The sequence below is a fragment of the Chelonoidis abingdonii genome, chromosome 1, assembly GCF_003597395.2.
Source record: "Chelonoidis abingdonii isolate Lonesome George chromosome 1, CheloAbing_2.0, whole genome shotgun sequence".
In the NCBI taxonomy this organism is placed as follows: domain Eukaryota; kingdom Metazoa; phylum Chordata; order Testudines; family Testudinidae; genus Chelonoidis; species Chelonoidis abingdonii.
In genome coordinates, this window is record NC_133769.1 from 92,988,261 (window position 1) to 93,010,684 (window position 22,424).

General features: G+C 46.3%; 1 protein-coding gene across 1 annotated transcript; it reads left to right on the forward strand.

Moving 5' to 3' along the window:
• Positions 1-134: 134 nt before the first annotated feature.
• ERP27 (endoplasmic reticulum protein 27) lies at positions 135-21,470 on the forward strand. Its single transcript, XM_032784641.2, has 7 exons — positions 135-327; positions 632-732; positions 5,131-5,268; positions 9,090-9,206; positions 11,687-11,812; positions 19,932-20,129; positions 20,867-21,470. The coding sequence occupies exons 1-7, from the start codon at positions 237-239 to the stop codon at positions 20,903-20,905; spliced, it is 810 nt and encodes a 269-aa protein (XP_032640532.1). The 5' UTR covers positions 135-236; the 3' UTR covers positions 20,906-21,470.
• The last annotated feature ends 954 nt before the right edge of the window (positions 21,471-22,424 follow it).

Here is a 22,424-nt window from a genome sequence, read left to right on the forward strand (position 1 = left end):
GGTGGTCTCAGTGCAGAGGTGTCAGGGACAGATTGTTCGGTATCAGCCCCATGACCTGTGCAGAACAGTGAGGCACTGGGACCCAGTCTTTCTGCCAGACTTTTATCTCCAAAGTTGAAGGTTTCACCAGTGCCAGGTGCTCAGTTCCCACACCTGATCAAGAAACCACTGACGTGTCACCTTTCCAGGCAGAGTCCAAAGCAGAGCCCAAGGCAAGGAGAGGAGACGTCGGGACAATGGCCATTTCTGCCTTGTGGTGTCTCTTTTTTTCCCTCCTCACTTGGGGCTGCCCATCAGGGTGTGCCGAGGAGAGCCCTGCGCCCCGTGGTAAGAAAATGACTCTGGTCAGGCCAGAAAATGAATGGGGTGGGTGAGAGAAATCCAAGGCTCTCTAAGGATGAGAGAGCCACTGGGGTCAGCTTGTATAGTGAATGAAGGGGTGTGAGCTGCGAGTCTCCTCACAGAGGTCTGTCAGTATCCAGAGGGGGAAGAGATCTGCCAAGATCAGCACGCACAAAGGCAGGAAGGTGGGGTGTGCGTGTGGTAGTGGTGGTGGTGGTGGGATTCTTAGCTCTGGGCTGCTCTCCATGCCTGATTTGATTCTGACATTTCCTCTTCATGCTCTCTCCAGACGTCACTGGAGACGCAAAGAAACCTGTACTTTTGAGAGATATTGCAGCCACAACAGCCTTCATCAGTGCTGCTGAGGTGGCCGTCATTGGATTCTTCCAGGTCTGTTCAGATAATCTCTCAGTTCCCTGGTTATGTTGCTATTGATTACTTGTATTCCACCAAGGTTGGGACCCCATTGTGCTGGGTGCTGTACAAACACTGAGTAAAGGCAGTCCCCAACTCAAACTGCTTACAACCTAAATAGGAAAGACAGACCTGGGCAGAAGGGAAGGGGTTATAACAAACAAGCAGAGTGATCAGGGTGAAGGGGTAAACATCCTGTGAACTCCATAGTGGGGGATGCGGGGGTGGGGCATGGAGGGATGAGCTAAGGAGTACAGGAGTATGAAGTGGAAGAAGGGAAATATTGAGGTGGAATGGAGGGAAGGATGGAGGGGAGCATAGGTCACAGAATTTAAGGCCAGAAAGGACCTTCATGGAGAATAAAAGGCAGGGGGATAATGGAGAATGGAGGGCAGGGGGATAATGGAGAATGGAGGGCGGGGGGATAATGGAGAATGGAAGGCAGGCGGATCAAAACTGCAGTGGAGGGACCCTCTGCAGGACCCTCACTGCACTGATGAAATTCAATAAAGACAAGTGAAAAGTACTTCACTTGAGAAGAACAAGTCCAATGCACGACTATAAAATGGGGACTAACTGTCTAGGTGGTAGTGTTCTGAGAAGGAGCTGGGGGTTATAGTGGACCACAAAGTGAATATGAGTCATCAATGTGATGTAGCTGCAGAAAAAGGCTAATATGATTCTGGAGTGTATTAACAGGCGTGTTGTATGTAAGACACAGGAGGTAACTGTCCCTCTCTACTTGGCACTGGTGAGGCTCCAGCTGGAGTTCTGTGTCTAGTTCTGGTCACCACAGTTTCAGAAAAATGTGGAAAAATTGGAAAGAGTCCTGAGAAGAGCAACAAAAATGATCAAAGGTTTAAAAAACCTGACCTGTGAGGAGAGAGTGAAAAAACTGGGCTTGTATAGTTTTGAGAAAAGAAGACCGAGTGCCAACCTGATAACAGTCTTCCAATATGTTAAGAGTTGTTATAAAGAGAATGGTGATCAATTGTTCTCCATGCCCACAGGTGGTAGAAGAAGTAATGGGCTTAATCTGCAGCAAGGGAAATTTAGGTTTGATATTAGGAAAAGCTTTCTAACTATATAAGTTCTGAAATAGGCTTCCAAGGGAGGTCATGGAGTCCTCATCACTGGAGTGCTTAAAACAAGTTGGACGAACACCTGTCAGGGATGGTCTAGGTTTACCTGGTCCTGCCACAATGCAGGCTGAACTTGATGACATCTCGAAGTTCCTTCCAGCCCTATGTAGCTACGATTCCAGGGCAGTGAGGGAGGAGACTTAAGCAAACAACCAATCAGCAAGAAGGACAACGAAACACCCAGAGTAAGAACAGAAGGAAGTAGAGCCCAATGACCTCACTGGTGTCTAAGGTTCTAAAGGTTCCTCCTGCCAGCCCCACTGATTTGCTGTTGCTTCCTTGGCTCATAGCTTTTGCCAGGGAGGGAAATATTGTGCTCTCCAAACAGACTGATTCCCAGGAGCTTCTGCCTCCTCTAGCCCACATGTTCCTCTGGTTGGAGGAGGTGGGGGGCTAGAAAGGACTCCCCATTGGAAAGACTCTCTAATTTCAGAAATAATACATGCACGTGTAATGAAAGGTGATTCACAAAGGGGCAGAGTTAAGGCTGGGTGTGTAAATGGAACTGGTGATTTCTGCTGTTTGAGTGTCTACCACACAAGCGCTACCTTCTCAGACTATAGTGTCACAGAATTTTCTTGGGGTCTTCTCTTTCAGCACTCCTAGGACAAGGGGTGCACACACGGTGAAAGTGATTCCTGTGCGGAGGGCCAGTGGGAGGCCTAAGCACCACTTACATCCTGGCTCAGCTTTCAGAATAATTCTTCTGTGGGGCCTAAGGCTTGCATTGAACATCTGCACAGAGGTTAATTTCACCCTGAGTGAGGCTGGGCTTCACTGCACACAGTAAGACATATTTCTTCTCTACAAACCTTCAATCCGGTTTTGAGCATGCAACTGAACTAGCATCACACAAATGCAGCACACGCCCTGCCTTTGCTCAGAATATTATGCTATCCTTGGGGAAAAGAATACTATCACTGCACATGCCCTGTGAGAAATGTGATGGCCACAGACCCAAATCAAACCCAATTTTTCACTGGAACCCTCCCAAGCTATCTCAATGAGGCTAGGTCCATCCTTGTTTCAGCTAGCCATTTCAATACTATATCCAGGGCCGTTCCTAGGGGACTGCAGGGCCTCAGACAAATCAGCCTCCCCACTAGTCTCCTCACCGTTCACCCAGCATGTGTGGCCACTGCTCTAGACCTCGCTGCCCTCCCTCCTGCCCATTGGTCACCTCCCCGCCAGTCTTCTCGCCGTCCTTCTGCCGTCCTCCCATTCACCTGACTGCCGCTCCTCACAGTCCGCCCATCCGCCTGTCGCTCAGCTCCCCATTTGCCTTCTCACCCCTCTCACCCACTCACCTCACCTCCCCCCACCTCCTCACCTGAATATCAGGACAAATGGTGTCCCGATCATACATCTGTTGGGATGCAGGACAAAGGGCTAAATATCAGGACAGTCCCAATTCTATTGAAGCACGGGGCACCCAAAGCACAGGGTCCAGGGCAGTCTCCTCAATTCGCCCTACCCGAGGGGTGACTCTGACTATATCTGTTCTAAAACAGGACGTAAGAACAGTTTTTCTTTAAATGTGGAAAGGATTTTTTTTTCTGTTCTCAGACTCCCAAACAGATGAACCAACTTTGCTCAAAATTTTCCTTAATTAAAGAAAGAACGGAATCACCTTCAGGCAGAAGACCAGGCCTTGAGAATTTCTGTCCAGTCATCAGTGAACGGTATTAGACATCAGGCACTCAAAAGGAGGGGTTGGAATGGAAATGGCTGTACAAGCTTAAGTAGAGGTTATGACTGTCCCTAGTGCTCAGCTGTAAGAAGAAGAAATGGACATCTGATTAATCCAAAATTGCTCAGAAGTTGCACATTTCCAGACTTCTTCAAAGTTTTGGTATTTTAACCCACATTTAATGGTCACTTTTTAGTGGAAGTATGTGAAATATTTCCGTTAGGGGAAAAAAATAAAGATATTAAGTATTGCCACCCCCAAGTATTCAAAAATCACGAGTCAGGCCTCAAAACTCATGAGATCAGCTTAAAAATCACAAAATTAAAAAAATACATTAGGGTTCTTTTAATCTACATTGCTGTCTTTGAGACTTTACGGTTCACATTTCAAGATTTTCTTTGCAACCATGAGGGCTAGAATTTTTTTTTTAAAGGAAGCTGAGATTCTCACATCATCACAGGACTCCAGGAGCTGGTGTTTTGAGAGAAACACCAAATATCACTAGACTTGTGCAAAAACTGCAAGAGTTGGCCACACAGACTCTGTGCTTTGTTTCCTTCCAATCCTTTTGAGTTGTTGCCTGGGAAGCCTGAGGTAGGGAAAGAGGGCGACTTTCCCTACAATGTCGTGGAAACGAGGGAAGGAAGGAGCTGATGAGGAGGAAGAGTATGGGGTGAAGGGGATTAGGTTGCAGGACCTGTTTTTACACTGATACACATACAGTCATATTGCTGTGCAGGGTATGGTGTGTGGGGGTGAACAGAGAATAAACATGAAGGAGAATGATTATGCTGATTACTAAGAAGGAGGAAATGGATGGTGCTAAAAGATCCAGCCTCCAACTTTCTTCCAGTGCCCACTCCTCAGACAGTCAGATTTTAGATTCAGATACAACACACTTTGAAGTGCTTTGCAGTCCCTTCACCCTTCAGCTCCCTCTGATACCCAGCAGTCTCCTGGACTCCCACTTCCCTCTCCCCAAACCCCATCAGCTCACCTGCCCCTCCCTGACCTTCAGTACAGGTTCCCTGACTCCTCCCCAATTCCCTGCCCCTGACACTCAGTCACTTCTTAACCTCCAAGCTTTCACCTTCTCCACACTGATGGAAATACCAGCCGGATGTGAGTGGGGCGCGAGAGGGGGATTGGGAACACTTGTTCTGGTGGGGAGACTTGAGATGTGCCTGGTAAGGAAGCCCCTCTTCGCGGACTTGGAGGTTAGAGTGGCAGAGTGCTTACACCTGCTCTACTCTGAATGGCCACCAGATGTCACTGATAGCCCCTCCAAATCTCAGCTGCTGCCAAAGCAGCTGTCTGGCCAATGTCAAGAGGGAGAAGAAAACCTGGGTGAGTAACTTCAGCTGCTTCTAATATTATTTTTTCTTTCTTTACCTCTCCTCCTTTCCCTCACACCCACTGCCTCTTTTCTCTTTGCCCTTCCCTCTCCTTTTACCATGCCATTTCTCTCTCTTCTTTTCCATCTCTCCTTCCCTCCACGTCTCCATCTTCCTTCTCCTTTTCCATTCTCTCCCACTCCTTCAGGATTTAGAGAGGCCAGAAGTTTCGAACTTCCACATTGTTGCAGGAAAAATCCAGGAGGTGCCGTTTGGACTCAGTACCAACCCTGAGGTCCTGTCTCATTATAACATCACGAGCAATACCATCTCCATCTTTCACATGGTATGTCTCCCTCATGCCTCTGCCCCTTCTGCTCAAGGCACTGAAAATAGTCCTGTAATGGTGAGATCCAGAACTGTTCCCCCTTCATCCCTGCCTGGGTATCAGAGAACATATTCAGGGAGATATGGACAAAGGTTTCTGTTAGCATGGAGAAGGCCAGACCAAAGGAGGAGGGATGGGGGCTCCTGGAGAACAATTTATTTTTGCATTTTGAGTAGGATCCTATCTGTTCAAAGGGTGAATTAAAACAGTGGTGGAAAAACCTTCAAAGGTAATTGGGTAGTCTTGAGCCACTTTCGTTGAGGAATAGTTGGACTGTAGACACAGTTGGGAGATTTGGGTTTGAATCCCAGCTCCTTCCCTAACTCAGTGTGTGTTACTGGGCAAATCACACATATCTTTGTGCTGCTGTTTCCCTAGCTATAAAGTGGAGATAATAAGAGTTATCTAGCTACCTGCTTCACAATGGACTGTGTCTGTACTTGCCTATTTCTCACTATTACTAATTCTGGTGCAGTTTCATTGCAGGTAGCAATGGCAGGAGATCCAGTAAGGATATGGTAGCAGCATTTTTACTATTGTATTATCTAGGCCTGGTCAGAACAAGTGTAGTAGATGACATGGTAATAAAAATGCAACAGTGGCAGCCACTGGTGCCTTCTGGGCCCTAGAGCTCCTGCTGTTCCTACCACTGGTGGAGCTCCACCAGCGTTAGCAGTGGTGGAAAAAATTAGGAGAAAAGGCTCGTGGAGACAAGGCTGGATATGCTCTGATGATAAATTAGTGAATGTTTGTACAGTGCTTTGAACGTATAAGTTGATTAGTGTTGTACCTAGATGTTGCCTTGGTGTCCTATAAATATCTAAGATGGATAGTGTTTTTGTATAAACATTGTTCATGTTCACTAGTAAAGAATGTCCTGAGCTAAGGAATCTTTAGAAAGGTCCTGATTCTGGGGTTCCCTGCTGTCCCTGTACACCAGCTCTGCCAGTATACAGCGGCCTCAGGGCTGGCAGATTTTCTCACTCAGGAATGCCTGTGGCATATGGGAATTCCCTGTGGTGCCCATCTCCTTGAAGTCCCTGATGTAGGGGCATGACAGCAAAGTGGCTGGGGAAAAGAGCAAGGCATAGTTGGGGCAGGCAGGAGAGTGGCCAGAGTACAGTTGACTCTGGCTATTCTGGGCTGCTTTAATGGCCCATAGAGGGCTCTTTAAAAAGAGCATAAATTAGAGGTGCCCCAGGGACTATTCCTGTCCCCATCTGGCCTCAGAATTCAGGAGGTGCAAAGATGGTGTAAGCCACCTTCGTCTTCTCTGCCTGCTCTAATCACTTCCTGAGCTGAGCTCAGGCATTTTATGAATAGTCTAGTTCATATAACGTAGCTAGATCTCTCTCCCTTCTGTATAAAAGAGAATGAGTTAATATCACATAAGACCTAGCAGCTGACACTGGATTTACTGTCAGCAGGTGCTACAAACTGAAACAACACTTATTTCTGCTATGAGCTCTTAGTCATAATCATTTTCTTCCAAAGATATTTAAGGATCTTTTGCTTTTGCAATGTGGGGGAGATTAAGGATAATTAAGGTGGGAGGATAGAGGAAATTGCATGACATTTACAACAATTCACATTAAATACAATCTTCCCAGTTCATGCTTCTTCCACTTTTGCAACTGAAACATCACTTAATGGAAGAAAAAACAACAACAGATCGAATCCCCAAGCCAGAATTAATTTTGACTGGCAATTTGCTAATTTGCTTGTAAAATTTCCCTTCACAAAAATAAGTTTAAATTAGATTTTTTTTTTCTGAAGAAGTGTGTAGGAGTAGGATCAGATCTTTCCTAAAAAAGCAATTGGAACAGGAACTTGGAATAATACTAATTGGAGGAAGGACTGGAAAGGCAGGCAGACAAATCAAAAGGACAGCAATTAATCAAAGACTTAAAATAATGTTCTTTTATTTTTGCATGGCACGGAAACACCATAAAGGGTACCAGACTTCAACCACAATGACTATACTCCTGGGCCAGATTCTCAGCTGGTATAAATTGGTGTTGCTTTGTTGAAGTCAGTAGAGCTATGCAGATCTTTGCCAGCTGAGAATCTCGCTTGATCAATGGAAAAAGGGCATAATTAATCGAGGGAGGGCGTGACAGAGCCATTTGGGTCTGAGCTAAACTGTTAAATGCAACCCTTTTTCTTAGAGATGCAGCCTTTGCATAATCCAGCAGTATATCTGAATATGATTTCTCAGGAATGGGAATCAATAGGTTGTAATCCAAAGTCCACTGAAGTAAATGGGAGCCTTTGCCTCTGGTGCTGATAGACTTTGGATCAGCCCCAAGGGCCTGTTTGATTTTACTTGCACTGGTTTTGCATTGCACTAGTAGGACTCCACTGAGTCCTTGATTTACCCTTGATTTACAGCAGTGTAAGTGAGAGAAAAATCATCCCCTATGATTTCAGGAGCAACTAGTTCAGTGGCTTAAAGCAGCGTAGGGATACATTGGATCAAAGAAACAGTGACAGTGACCATGGGATGGAAGGAAGAAGGGGTTGCATGCCTGCACACCTCTGGAAAAGCTAACATACATTCAGAGGGTGAGCAGACATATTTAATAAAATATGGGACATCTATGGGGACACAAGTTCCATGAGCCTAGCACAGCATGTTTGGAAAAGGCAATTAAATCCCAAAGGAATCAGCTGTACTCTACTGTACTCTAGCTCAACAGCCCAATCCCTTGATTTAGCCGTCTCCTATAAAGTAACTGCATATGTAGCTGTTATACTTTGGGGGTTAGCTGTTGTTTGATGTTTTCCCTTTCTCCCTGTTTATGGGGAAGAGAGCAGAAAAGACTCTCAATAAAACAGCTTCCAGATACTGATGAGGGAGAGGAAAGGAGGGGTGGGATGGGATTGTTCCCTAAAGATGGTCTTTGCAAGGCCTGATTTTATCTCAGCTGTACTGGAAAAATTCCTCTCTTTATTGGAGAGATTTCCTGCTTGCACAATGTTTCCAGGAAATCCACACAGGCCTGTGCCAATGTTTATTACTTTTTAGAAAGACTGAAATAAGCAGATGAACATTTTTAAAGGAGAGGGCGAGAGTGGTGGAGGGAGTTGGGTTTGTTTAGTGCTGTCTCCCCAGAAGGCCCAGGAGAGATTGTCCGTTAATCCCCCGTGGCTCCAGTGGAGTTTGAGTTGATGATACAGGGATGTCTGGCACCCTTAGTGTTTCCTACTATCAGGGCCGGCTCTAGCAATTTCGCCGCCCCAAGCACGGCAGCACGCCGCGGGGGCGCTCTTCCACTCGCCGGTCCCGCGGCTCCGGTGGACCTCCCACAGGCTTCCGGAGGGTCCGGTGGTCCCGCGGCTCCGGTGGACCTCCCACAGGCATGCCTGCGGATGCTCCACCGGAGCCACGGGACCAGTGGACCCTCCGCAGGCATGCCTGTGGGAGGTCCACCGGAGCCACCTGCCGCCCTCCCAGCAACCAGCAGAGCGCCCCCTGTGGCGTGCCACCCCAAGCACGCACTTGACGTGCTGTGGCCTGAAGCCGGCCCTGCCTACTATTTCATGAGTTTGTCCTGTCATGGGGAGCCTGAGGAAGAGACTGGGAGAAAGAGCAAGATGGCAGATTTATAGGCCCAATGGTCCCCAAGAGAGTTTCAGGTGGTGAAAGGTGTGTGTATGAAGGCATTCACGGATGTCTGTGTGCATTTGTGTGTCTGCCCATGCCTCTGGACAGAGGGCAGGAAAGGGGTACTGAATAGAGAAGAGCAGTGATTTAAGGCTTCCTTGCAACATCGTAGGTCGACGACAAACGTCAAGATTTGGAACTCACCGATGGCAAAAAAATTGATGCCGCCAAGATGAGCCGTTTCATTCAGATCAATGAGCTGCGAATGGTGACAGAGTACAACCCTCTGGTAACTAAGGATCCCCATAACCCCCTCCCCCACCCCTGCCTTCTCTTAGGCTCTGTCTAGTTTGCCTGTTTTTCATTTTGGGGGATGATAGGATCCTGACTGGCAGTGACTGTTGGTGGGCAAAGAGCACAGTGCAGCAAGGAGCCATGCAGGTGTCTGTGCACACACCTCTACCATTGCCTCTCATTCCTGATAGGCAATGCCCCCTTGTATTCACAGGAGCAAAGAGATCACCAGACTGAATCAGATCTGTGGTCCATCTAAACCAGTATGCTATCTCCAAAAGTGGACAGTAGCAGCTGCTTCAGAGAAGGCTCAAGAAACCCTGCAGAGGATTTCCCATAAGGGAAATTTCTTCCTAACCCTGATCTATTAGTAGTTGGCTTAAGCCAGGGGTTCTCATACTGGGGGTTGGGACCCCTCAGGGGTTTGTGAGGTTATTACATGGGGGGTTGTGAGCTGTCAACCTCCACCCCAAACCCCGCTTTGCCTCCAGCATTTATAATGGTGTTAAATATATAAACAAGTGTTTTTAATGTATAAGGGGGTGGGGGGTCACACTCAGAGGCTTGCTATATGAAAGCGGTCATCAGTATAAAAGTCTGAGAACCCCTGGCTTAAGCCCTGAAGCATGAAGGCTTCTATCCCTTGTCAAACATCCAGATACAATCTAATGTAGTTGTGGATATTCTCATTATCCATATAAATGTTGAGCCCTTTTTTGAATCCTAAGCTCTTGGTCTCAAAGGTATCCGATGGTGATGAGTTCTGCCAGCTAATTATCTATTATTTGAGTCCTGCCCTCCACCTCACAGCTCTGCAAAAGCACTTCAGTCCTGACCGGCATCATTATTCCTTCGATTCAATCCCCAGCCCCTCTTCCTGCCTCCCCCTCTCAAACTACTTAGCCTACCCATCTCACGTCTGACTTGGAGCACCTATGTTGTTTCATTCCTTAGGCCAGGGCACAGCTCTAGCAGTGCACCACAGTCTTGACCTGGCCGGCCTCCTGCTGGCCAGTCCTGGGACCCACCCAGCTAATATACCTGTCTTTCTTTAGTTGAATATTTATTCTAGTTTCTTTTAAGTATATTATAGGCCCTAGCAATATTAGGCAACATGGGTCAAAGCAAGCCTGGCAGAACTCCCTACCTTCCATCTTTGGACCCTCACCGCTTCCCCCAGACACCTGAACCCTGGCTTGCTGCAACTCCTCCTTCTTTCCCAGGGCTGTGCCCTCTCAAGCAGCACTTCCAATGCACCTCAGTCCTGACTCACCTCACCTCCTGCTTCTCCAGGCCTGTCCATTCCCACAGGGTCTTCCAGCACTCCTCACTCCTGACTTGCAGCCCCCTGCTATTCCAGTCCTGATGTCTTCCACCCCCAAGCCATATTATGCAGAGATGTTAACGGGGGTGGATGAAAGTCCACTAGCCATTAGGCTAAGGTGAAACTCTTGGTACTTAGGCCCTCCAGACCCACACTACCTGAGACCTGGTGCTCTCTGATGGAAGGCTGTTACAGAAATGCACTCCCTGACCCCGTCCCTGTTAGTTGGCTCACTCTTTCCTTTCCTTCATAGAAATGCTGGCAGGCATTTCCACAGGCTGCCTCTGTGGTCTGGAGTGGCACATGGGGAGGCAGAGGGTCAGAGGCAGCCTGGCCAGACTTCTGTTTGGTTTGAGGGAGCGGCTGCAGCACTTCAGGAAGTGGGTGGGGGGAAAAGTCAGATGACAATTTGCCCACCAACCAGAGACTGTGCAAAACATCATTGGGAGTGCCAGCCCAGAGTGTCTTCACAGAGGGCCAGTGTGTGTTGCCTGCTTTCCGCCTTCCCTGGGGGTTGGGGGGTGTGTGTGTCCTACCCATTTCTTCCTGAAGAGCTGGAGATGGAGACTTAACCCTCTGCACTCCCACCTGCCCAGCTCACACGTTGCTTAGTCAACAGTTTATATTTTAAGACGCATCCCCACGACTCACAGCTAATGTTAAAGAAAGGAAACGAGGTGCCGGAGAAGCCTTCCTGGTTAACTCCATGAACTCCCCAAGTTCCTTACTCCCATCCTGTCCAGATCCCAGTCCCGAGTCCCCTGTAACCCCTAGTTCCCTGTGGTCCCTGTTACCCAGGCACCTCAAGAGCTCCCACCTCCATCTTTCTTGCCCCTCTAGGCTTCAGCTTGGGGTCCCCAGACTCTATCTCCCTGCCTTCTCCCTGAACATCCTGTCTTCCCTCCAAGCCTCAGCCCCAGGGCCTTCAGACCCCTGGCTCGGGTGTCCCCCAAACCATGACTTTAGGAGCCTTCAGGGACCCAGCTTCAGTTCCTCCAGAATTTGACTTCAGTCTGAGAACATAGCCTGAGCTGTGATTTGTAGAGAGAGAATTCAGCTGTGCCATTGGGATTTAGGAGTTCAATAATGCAGCAGATTTACTATTCCTAATCGCTGTGTCTGTTTGTTGGTGTCACGTTTGTCTTTGGCAGACGGCAATAGGTCTGTTCAACAGTACAGTCCAGACCCACCTCCTGCTCTTCACAGACAAGACCTCCCAGGAGCATACGGAGCGAGTGCGCAGGTACCGGGAGGCAGCGGAACTCTTCCGAGGAAAGGTGAGGCCAAAAGGAGGGGAGGAGAAGCCATAAGAGAGGATTATTGGAGGGGGAAGAACAGTGACTTTCCCCAGGGGGAGGGAGGAAGACACTCCACATGCCCAGGGAGAACAGGAGCCAGGTGAGTGGGGAAGAGGAGAAGCAAGTGGAGATAGGTGATAGTCCAAGAGAAAAGGAGCCGGTCTGCTCACCCCTCTCCAGTTCATGATCTAACAGGGAAGGTGCCCAATATGCGCTGCTTCTCTAAAATCTGCCCTGTGGTTTCAGCTGGATATTCTGCTCTTCTTTGCATCTTGCCCTAAATAGCTGGTATGTTTTGTTGTGAGACGACAAACAGCTGTTGCCTTTCATCCCAGCAATGGTTACATTCCACTGGTGTGCCAAGTGATCTCTGGCTATACAGCTGGAACTCCCTTTTGGATGCTGAGAAGTGCTATTGAAATGGCCAGACAGCATGAATGCCACAAGGATTCTTTAGCCCTCATTAGTTTCCAGGTAAAAAAGATCTGTGAATTTGCTGTTTGGAGAGATTTGCACGTGGGTCCCCTGGGAGTGCAGAACAGATTTCCCACGATGGGAACTCCATAGACAGATTTCCCCTGCCTCCTCGCTGCCAACTGTCCTCCCTGACTGCAGACAAGCACTCCCCAAACACTCACCCTCCCAGGATTGGTTCTCAGCTCACATTTGGGCTGAACACGAGTGCATGGGGACGGAACTAGTTAGTAGGCAGACCTGGTAGTAATAGAGAATTCAGAGCATGGCACACAAGTTGGGGGAAGAAACCAACAGTGGGGAAGGAGGTTGAACTGAAGCCCTTTGGAAGGGGTTTTTGTGGGAGGGTCTGGAGGCTGGTAAGAATTGGGGCTGTTGCATTAGAGCACAGGGATGGATCAGCTGCTGGCAGAGGGCTGAAACACCTATTAGTGGGGGAGAGGGTGGGTTGAAGAGCAAATATATTATTCCTCAATGTTTTAAGGGTTAAGCTCTAGTCATAAAGGCATCCCTTGCAGTCACTTTACATAGATCCCAAATACACCCCCCCCCCAACTTGTTTTCCATTGAATCCCCTCCTATATGTCTACATTTGTTCAGAGGTGAGACACTCACTGAATACTACTGTGCAGTAGGTGTGGTCTCACCAGTGTCCTGTAACGAGAGACTGTTACCTCTTTCCTCAATTATATGATGTCTCTTTACATGCAGCTCCAAACTGCATGGCCCTAACACTGATCCGTGCAGCACGCCCCTAGACATCTCTTCTAATTCAGCGCACTGCTCTTTACCACCATTAGCCTTGGAATGGGATCCCACAGCCAGTTTTCCACTCATGTGACATGCCCAGCTCCAAGCTAATATGAATTCACTTTCCAAGCAAGACTTCACAAGGCACTTTTCCAAATGGTGTTCTGAGATCCAAATAGTTTATAAATGATTAGCCAGCCAAGTCCTGACATCCTCACTCGGTTTTTAGTTAGTTTTGACTCAGGCAGGACTCAGTGGGAGTTTACCTGAGTGAAAAGAGAAGGAAGATTTCAGGAGCTGACCCATTATTTATTGTTGTTATTGTTATTTTATTTTATGTATGTAGTGCCAGAGACATACATAATTCTGCATAACGCTAGGACTGTGCCAGACCAATACCAAGTTCCCTGCCCCAAAAGGCTAGATGGTGACTTGGCTGACATGCCCACAAAAAGGCCTGAGAGCGAGTAAGAACCGCTGCTTACATCCCTACTGGGGCTACCTGGGCTTTGGGTCTGGGCACAAAGGAGTAAGCAGGGCTACTTGCCTGCCTACTCTCTTCCCAGAGCAGATGAACAAGGAGTGGTGGTGGATTGGATGGGAGCATGAGTGGAGCCTTGGTTCCACTCCTTGCCTGTTTGCCAGAGAAGCTGAGCCAGCATGGGGGGCGGGGGGAGGGAGAAGAGTAAGTTTTTTATTATTGCTACAGACCAGCAGTAAATTACAAGCCTGAGTAGCAAGCAGGGGATAGGGAAGGAACTGTGACTTGGAGGGGTATCTGAAGTCACAATGGACCCCTAAGAACACAAGCTGGACCAAAACAAACAGAATAATCCCAGAGAAATAAAACAGCAGAACACAGACCAAACTCAATTTAAGCAGAGCAGTGACTGGCTCCCTCAAGGGTGTGGGAGCTTTGGATACGTTAGCTGGGAAGCTGTTCCAGACATATGGGTGAGACAAAAAATGACAGAAAATGGGAACCTGCTCCTTCTTCTAACAATTTTAAATTAAGCTCAGGAGGACGAGAGGGAGGAAAAAGGGGTGGTGGTGATATAGGCAGGGGCTGAAGGGGAAGAGGAAAAGCATAACTTTGATGTGAAAGTAAACAGGAACCCAAGAAAGGGTATCAAGGAGAGAGACATGATAAAAATATTGTTCCGCTGGCAGCATTTTGAATGGATTAAAGCAGGAAGAGATGGGAGGTCAGACAGAAGGAGGTTGCAGTAATCCATGAGAGCACTAACTAGGGCATAGGTGATTGTCTTGTCAGTTTGGGAAAGAGGAAGGGAGGAATTTTAGCTTGGTGCACAAGAAGTCATGGCAGGTTTTGATGAGATCCTGGCTCAGAGGAGACAGAAGAGTCTGTCCAGTCTATTGCTCTCATTATCTACCACTTTCTAACTTGTCCCATCACTATGATACTGGACTGCTGATGGGGAATGAAGATGACTCCAAGGCTGTGAGCCTTGATAATGGGAAGGCTTCTGCTGATGTCAACAGTATTAAAGAAGAGAGATGGAGGAGAAAGCTTGGGAGGGAGGCCAGATGATCTCCGTTACCTTGCACCTGGTATAGTTATTTATGCCTGTGCAATGTCAGAGTATGATAGATAAGGAGTGTCCAATGTGGCTTCATGAATGACTGCTCAAAAGCCTTGGGTTAGATTAGTTTGGCTGGAAATGGAAAAAGAGGGAGCAAATCAAAGAAGAATACATAGTACGGGGAAGGAAAGGGCAGCAAAAAATCAAAAGGAGTTAATGCTAGTCAGAAGGGTTAAGAGTAAGAAGGAGGGGGTTCTACAAATGTATTAGGGAAAAGTACTAAGGAGAAAGTAGGCCCATTAGGCCCTAATTCGACCAAGCATCCTTATTCAGCAAAGCGCTTAAGCACATGTTTACCTTTAATCACCTGCTTAAATTCTATTGACTTTGGTGTGACTTAAACACATGCTTAAAGTTCAGCCTGCATTTAAGAGCTTTACTGAACTGAGCAACCTTCCTGAAGAGAGGGATGAAGTTAATCATGACTCAGAAATTGCTGAGATACTGAACTTCCTTTTGCAAATCTGTCTTAAATGAAAATCATATAGCAAGAAGTTTGAACAATGAATATGGAAAAAAGACCCAGTCAGAATAACTTTTGATAGAGAACAGGTAATGGAATATTTGGAAGTGTGAAGATATACAATGCCATGGTGGGAGTGGAGATTTCTAGTGGGATACTGTGTTAACTCTGGCCAGATTAGCATCTTCATTCATGATCTGAAAGTGGAAAAAAACAGCATATAATGAGGTTTCTGAAGGATACTAAATTGGAAGACGTTGCAAACACTAGTCAGGACAGATGGGCAGGAAACATGGACAGAAAATAATAAAGGATTTGATCCTAGCGCATCTGGAGAAAAATAATCCATAGTAGCATTTGCGGACAATGGGAGGGAGAATTCTGGAAAGCAATAATACTGAATGAGAAGTAGAAGTGCTAGCTGACAGCAAATTGGACATGATTTTCCAAAACGGTCAGTAGAAACCTTGGCTGCACATGCAAAGACATCATATAATGAAGCAGGGAAGCCATGGTCTCTCTGCCCATTAAAGCCAATGGGATCCTTTGATTCAGAGACAAGTAACAAAAATCAGGGATCCAGAGGAAATTATCAATGAGGACAGATTAAAAGGGTTAACCATGTGTAAGTCAGCTTAGAGACAACAAAGGTGAGGGAGGACTACACATTCATGATGACAGCGTACAAATATTTGCAATGTACAAACATGAGATCAGATGAAGTACAACAGTGCTATTATCCCCATTTTACAGATGGGGAGATGAGGCATAAAAAGGCTAAAGCCCAAATCCTCAAAAATACATAGGCACCTAACTTCTACTATCTTTGAAGATCTGGTGACTTGCCTAGGATCAGAGGAAACCTGTGTTAGAGCAGGGAAGTGAACATGGGTGTTCAAAGTCCTAAAGTCAGTACCCTAACAACTGAACCCTCCTTCCTCTTACAACTAGGAATGTGTTAAATGAATGTTGTGTTTTACTCACCTCATAAATGGTCTGTGAATAGATTGCAAAATTCTTGAATTTATTTTTTATTGACAATTATCAGTGCATAAATCTTGGTCTGTGATTGGTGGCAAAGGATTTGTTGTAAATATTCATACTTTGCACTGTGGTGGTTAGTGACATTAGTAATTCAGTCAGAGAACCATCTCTGTTAAGGGTATCAGATTTCAGTCCCTCTATAGCACTGCATTAACACCTGTTGTCATCCACCACTGCTGACCGAGCCTGCCAGCTAAGGAAGAAAGGAGATCCTGCATTCCATTGCTGATGTCCAGACAGTCCAGGAAGAAGATCCTGCCATCAACCAGAATGACTGAAGAAGGAAGAGAAGACGACCCTGGTGCTGACTGGACCTACCAGAGGCTAAAGAGGACACCACTGCCTGGAAGAGAAGGAGCCACTCAGCAATCACTGCCAGCATGTGAGAAACATTCCTGTCATCTCCAATGTGAGGTCCTTTCTTGTTCAACTGAGAGGAAATTCAAGCCTCATCTGAGGAACCCATTTGGAGGTTGGCTGGGATCCCCCAGTGGAGAGGGCCTGAAGTGCCCCCCACCCAGTGGAGACAATCTGAAGCAGTACCTTGAATTGCTTTGGGCGGATACCTGATACAGCTGTTGGGTTATTGTTCCAGTACATATTTCTTTTTGCTTTAGAGTGGAATCTGAAGATTGTAAAATGCTGGAAGAGGAAGCCAGATTTTCAGCCAGTGATAAGTTACCAGAAAAAAGAGAGGAGGTGTATTACTTATCCACAAACCTGGAAAAGCACTTTTGAGTGGTGACAGAGAGCAGGCAGGGCAAGGATATACCTTCCATATGACATTTAATGGTGATTTTACCATTAATCATAGAGAAACCCATTAGGTGTCAACCCCATGTCAATTCAGAGAAGCACTGCCAAAACATGAAGCAGGTGACAGTGTCAGATTTTTCATCACTAAACCAAGCGAACATAAATGTCTTGGAGGCAGAATGGTTTTGTTTCCATGTTAGGTGAATACAATATGCCATTTACAGGTGGAGAATGACTGGTGAAGTTCATAAAGAAATACTGTGTGGATGCAGATGTTCTCAAGAAGATGACACATAGAGTGACAAAGGATATCCTCACTGCAAGGGATAAGGTTGGAGTGTGGTACCAAAGTGATGTGGTAGCTGTTGATCACAATGTCTCTTTTGGTGTATGGATCAGAATACAGACCTGGGACATGCGACCCTGTTGGTTATTCTTGTGGGATTCTTGTATGAAAACAAAGGCTTCAATGTCCTTTCTTTCCTAGACATGATACACTGTACGTCAGGAACATGAACAGACACATCTGGCTATCTAATGGGAACACTTCAGAAGTTTAGCATACCCATCTTCAACCCTTTTATCTTTCCCATCAGAATCTATGGCTCTTTGACTGGGAAACACAACTCTGTTATTCATGGCTAAAAGAAGCAAATCCAAATACTGTAAATATGGGCTGCAGACACCTCACTTGGCAGATAGCTGCAGCAAAGCTTTTTCACTGTCTCTTGAAGAGCTGGTGACTGATTTTGGTCTTGTCATTTTGCTCCAAATTACCAGAGCCAAGCTGAAAGAATTTTCCCTCTTTGCCAATGAAATCTCACTCATAATCATAAAACATGTTTCCAGCAGGGAGCTGAAATTCCACGAAATAATCAGTCGAACACTGTATAAAAGGCCTGCCCTCTTTTCCTGTTTTCTTTCCTTAGAGAAAAGACCAGGAAAAGTGGAGTTGATTTCTACCCTTACAGGACCATATACAACTAATCTTCATCTTCCTCAACTATGCACTGGATCCACCTGTGCATTTAATACCAGACCTCCAAGTACCGATACCCAACTCAACTGGTGACACTGCATGGGTATATCCACAGGCTTCTTCAGCAATATGATGGAAAACTGAAACATGCTGCTACTCGACAGCATAATGCTCTATAGGAGAATGATCGTTCAGTTTTGGATGACTAGCAACATATTTTCCCAGCAGTGATTTCAAAGTTGGACATTATGTGAAAAAGCACTTGAAAGGGAGCGAAGAGATGGATTTTTATGGACACAGACTGATGTTTTAAATGGCTGCCTTGTGCAGATGCTGAGGAATGTTTTCCCTGAGGATCACTTATTGAAAAATGCAAGGGCAGTTTTAGATCTAGGAGCCCTGGTAACAGATTTGGCTTGATGCCCAGGTGCCTGTAATTTCTGAAAAGGTTGTGACACCAATTATTGGATGATTTAACAGCATATCAGTTTGAGGTTATTGACAAATTCACTGGACCAGTGAGTGGATCACTTTCCTGTATGTCAGAATACTGGAGGGAACTGCTGAAGTAGCTATGTGCATCTGAAAGACTGCCTCATTTCAAAAGACATCTCATCATTTTACTTTGCCTCCTCCATTCAAATGCTGACCCTGAAAGCGGTTTCAGTATGGTTAAAATAGTGAAAACTCAGCTTTGCCAGTCCACGAAGATGGAGGTGTAAGGAGTTACGTGTGAAAGACAAGTTCTTCCCATGCAGTATAAGTTGGTCTCATTTGAACACATATTTCTGTAGTTATTGCACAAATGGATGGGACAGTTGCCAATTTTCACATGGTAAATAAGCACCCCAACTTTCACAATAAGCCAAAGATAAAGCTAATCCCATTCCAAAACAAAGCCAAAACAAGCCAATTCCTAAGAATGCCAGTGCTCTATGTGACTAGAATCCCCCGGCGTGCAGTCTGGGACTGTGGTGGGCCCACTGTGCACTCCTGACTCTCTCTCCCTCCTTGCCCCCCTTTGCCCTCCCTTGCTGATCAAAAAAAAAAAGAAGCAACAAGCAACAAGCTACAAGCCAAAAACTAGCCAACAAGCAACTCACAAGCCAATTAAACCAAAAACAAGCCCAATTTCTGGGTTTTTTTTGCAGATTTGACATGCCTGGTGTGTAAAAACACACTGGACGTGATTGCAAAACTGCTTCCTTTGATTCATGCAATGAGAAAACAATCTTAAAAACACATTTGATGATGATAATAATAATAATAATAATAATAATAAATACGATGTGTCAGCTATACTGCAGCACTCACCAAAACACAGCCATTAGATATTTTGGCCATTTGTGTCAATAATGATAACTTGTCTCTGACATAGGCAGGTCTGAAAGTTGAGAGGTATTCAGGGAATGGAAATATAACAATACATGAGTTATATACTATAACTAACCAGCAGAGCATTATTTTTGAGTTTTATAATTGACTATACAGCTGGTATAAACTGGTATTGATTTCAACTGAGCTGTGCTAATTTATACCAGCTGAGGGTTTGGCCCACAATTTGAAATTAGCCTTCGAGTGCCTATTTGAGCTAAAAACGCACTTTTCAAGAGTAGTCAGGCTAGTAAAGCTTGAATGCTCAAACGTTTATAGAATGCTAACATGAAAACACCAAGGACAAAGAGGATTTATTACATGCAGTATAATAGACATTGTGACAGGTCTAAGTGCCATAAATCTGGTGTAGAGAACAGACTTTATGCTCGTGCCAGGTTTGTCTTGAAGTTGTAGTGCTGCCATCAGTCCACTCCATGCAGGGCTGGATAAAGAGGCAAGATGGTGGTTGTTTCTGTGGCAACTGGAAGAAGGCAGGATTGTAGTAGCGCTCTCAAGCCCTGGAGGGGCAGGGGTGTCGCTGTAGAGGTCTAGCATCTACAGTTCGTTACAATGGTATCCTGCTAAGTCTTTGTGTGATCATGTGTGTCTGCTGTCCCTCAGGGTCTCTAGTTTGCTCTCTCTCCAATGCAGATTCTTTTTGTCCTGGTGGACAGCAATGTGAAGGGCAATGAGCGTGTGATGTCATTCTTCAACCTGAAGAAGTCCCAGCTGCCAGCTCTGGCTATATTCCACACGCCAGATGAGCAGCAGGATGTGCTGCCCCTGGGTGAGGTCACAGTGGAGCATGTGCAAGACTTCTGCAGTGGCTTCTTAAAGAGAAAGCAAAGGGTGAGTACACAGTATGTGAGAGAGCATTGCTACTCACATGCTTCTGAGCAGGACAATCTTGTCTCTCTGCAGCCTCTGCTGTGTCATTTCTTCCACTGCTCTTGGGCATTAGATCTCAGCAATAGTACAGCTGACTGGGTTTGAAGAGCCCCTGTCTGCCCCAACTTTTACCTTTTAGCCTAGAGCAATAAGATGTCCTGTTCCCTGACTTCAGGACTGGTGTGAGAGTCTCATTTAAGGAAGCCATTTCCCTTCCTGAGAACGGTGCCTGGGGAGATGGAGAGTAGGGCTGCATCGAGATGCAGGGATTAGGAGCAGGGGTGAGTGTGTTTGGACCCTGAATATAGCGATAAGGGGATCAGGGAGACAGAGGGTGGTTTTAGAATGAAAATTCACCAAGAACCTTTCAGATCAGAGGACTCAAAGTTGGGCCAACTCTACCTGAGATTAATCACCACCCCTTTGCAGAGGGAGGGGAAAATTAACCTCCATTTTCATTCAGTCCTGAGCTTCTATTGCTTTTATAATGGCTTACTTGCTGTAGTAAGAGCCCTTGTGTGCCATAGGCCCCATGGCCTGTGGTGCCCGCTGAAGATAACTCAGGGGCTACTGAAATGGGATGGGGAAATTAGGCAACACAGCATTGAAGCAGGAATTTAAATATTCTTCCCCCTTAATCTCCGTGTGGAAAACCATGATGGTATCAACCCAGCTTTCCTGCCCCTACTGTATTTTAGAAAGAAGATCCCAGCCCAGAGGAGAAGACGGAGCTCTGACTCCCATCTCAACCACCGGATAAAACACTGTGCCTCTTCCCAGTGCTACCTGCACTCTGTATAAGAAGAGTTCACTGTGCCCGGCATCTCTGGAGGCCCTGAGACAATAGGAATGTGAGGCCAAGTAAACCATGATCAACCCTTCTCCATTCCACATACACATACATATATGCTCTTTCTCCTCTCTCGGTATCTCTCTCTCCTTCTCACTTGCCAGTTCCACCCCATCTCATCTTAATGCTTCAGGAGCCATGGCACTGTACTGCATTGGTCCTTCTGGGATCCCACTGCCTGTTGCCATATATGAGAGCAAGAGGCAATATGATGAAACTGCAGTGTCAAAAACATGCCTTGCAGAAAGTTTATGCAGAGATGGCAGGTCTGTTTCCCTGATGACTCTGTCTCTGTCCCCTTAATACATGGTTCCCCCCGCTCCCCAAATCTGGCACTGGTACTGTGTTGGGATTTCCTTACACATCTCTCTGCGTCTAGGAGCTTATTCGTTGCCTGACATCACATGACCTATAACATTACATTTTGCTAAATAAAGCAGAAAGTGAATTTCCTGAATTTGTGTGACTATTTTTTCTTAATTTAAGTAATAAGCCTAATTATTTTTTTTTAAATTTAAGTAATAAGCCTAAATATCTCTAAAAGAGTAGGTCCAAGTCTCTTTTGGCTGAATTTAAATAATCTTGCTGCATCTAACTAGTCAGATTACTCAGTAAATAATGTTCCTCAACCTATATTGGGAGTGCCTTATGTTTAACTTAGATATTTCTGTTTTACTGTTAGACTGAGGGCTTCTATGTGGAGGTCCCGGGCTGGAATTGCACTTGGTACTATAGCGATGGGATTGACATATGTTAGCACAGCTGCCAGGGAGTGCAGAATTGGAAAAGCAGGAAGTGCTGCTAGTTTGGATTAAGGTACATAGGCAGAACTGTGTGGGAACCAAAGACTATAATGGAATGAAGTGCTGCTGGGTGGTGGGTTTCTGAGGAATGGAATACTAAGAACTGCTGTGGGTCAGGTATACAACTAGTTGGAAATTTCTGAGTGAAACTTCTTATCACTGGGAAATGCTGAATTATCATGTGAACGTGTGGGACCGGGGCTCGACCCTCTCCGAGGGGCGGAGGGGAGCCACACCGGCTCACTACACGTCCCCCTGGCTCCGGTCCTAGGGCGACAACCACAAAGTCACAAGGCTTGGGTCCCCGGGTTCGAGGCAGAGCACATGACAGAGTCAAAAGGGGGCTCAGGTCCTCTGCTTCAGGGCTGAGGAACAATACAGAGTCAAAGGGGGTTCAGGCCCTCTGCTTCAGGGCTGAGCAACAATACAGAGTCAAAGGGGGCTCAGCCCTAAGTTTGGGCGGGGCACCAAATGCAGAGTCACAAGCTCAGGCCCTTTTGGCTCAGGGCTGAGCAAAGCACAGGGTTAGGAAGCTCAAGCCCTCTGGTTCAGGGCTGAGCAGCAGTATAGTCTAAAGGGGGCCCAGCCCTAAGTTCGGGCGGG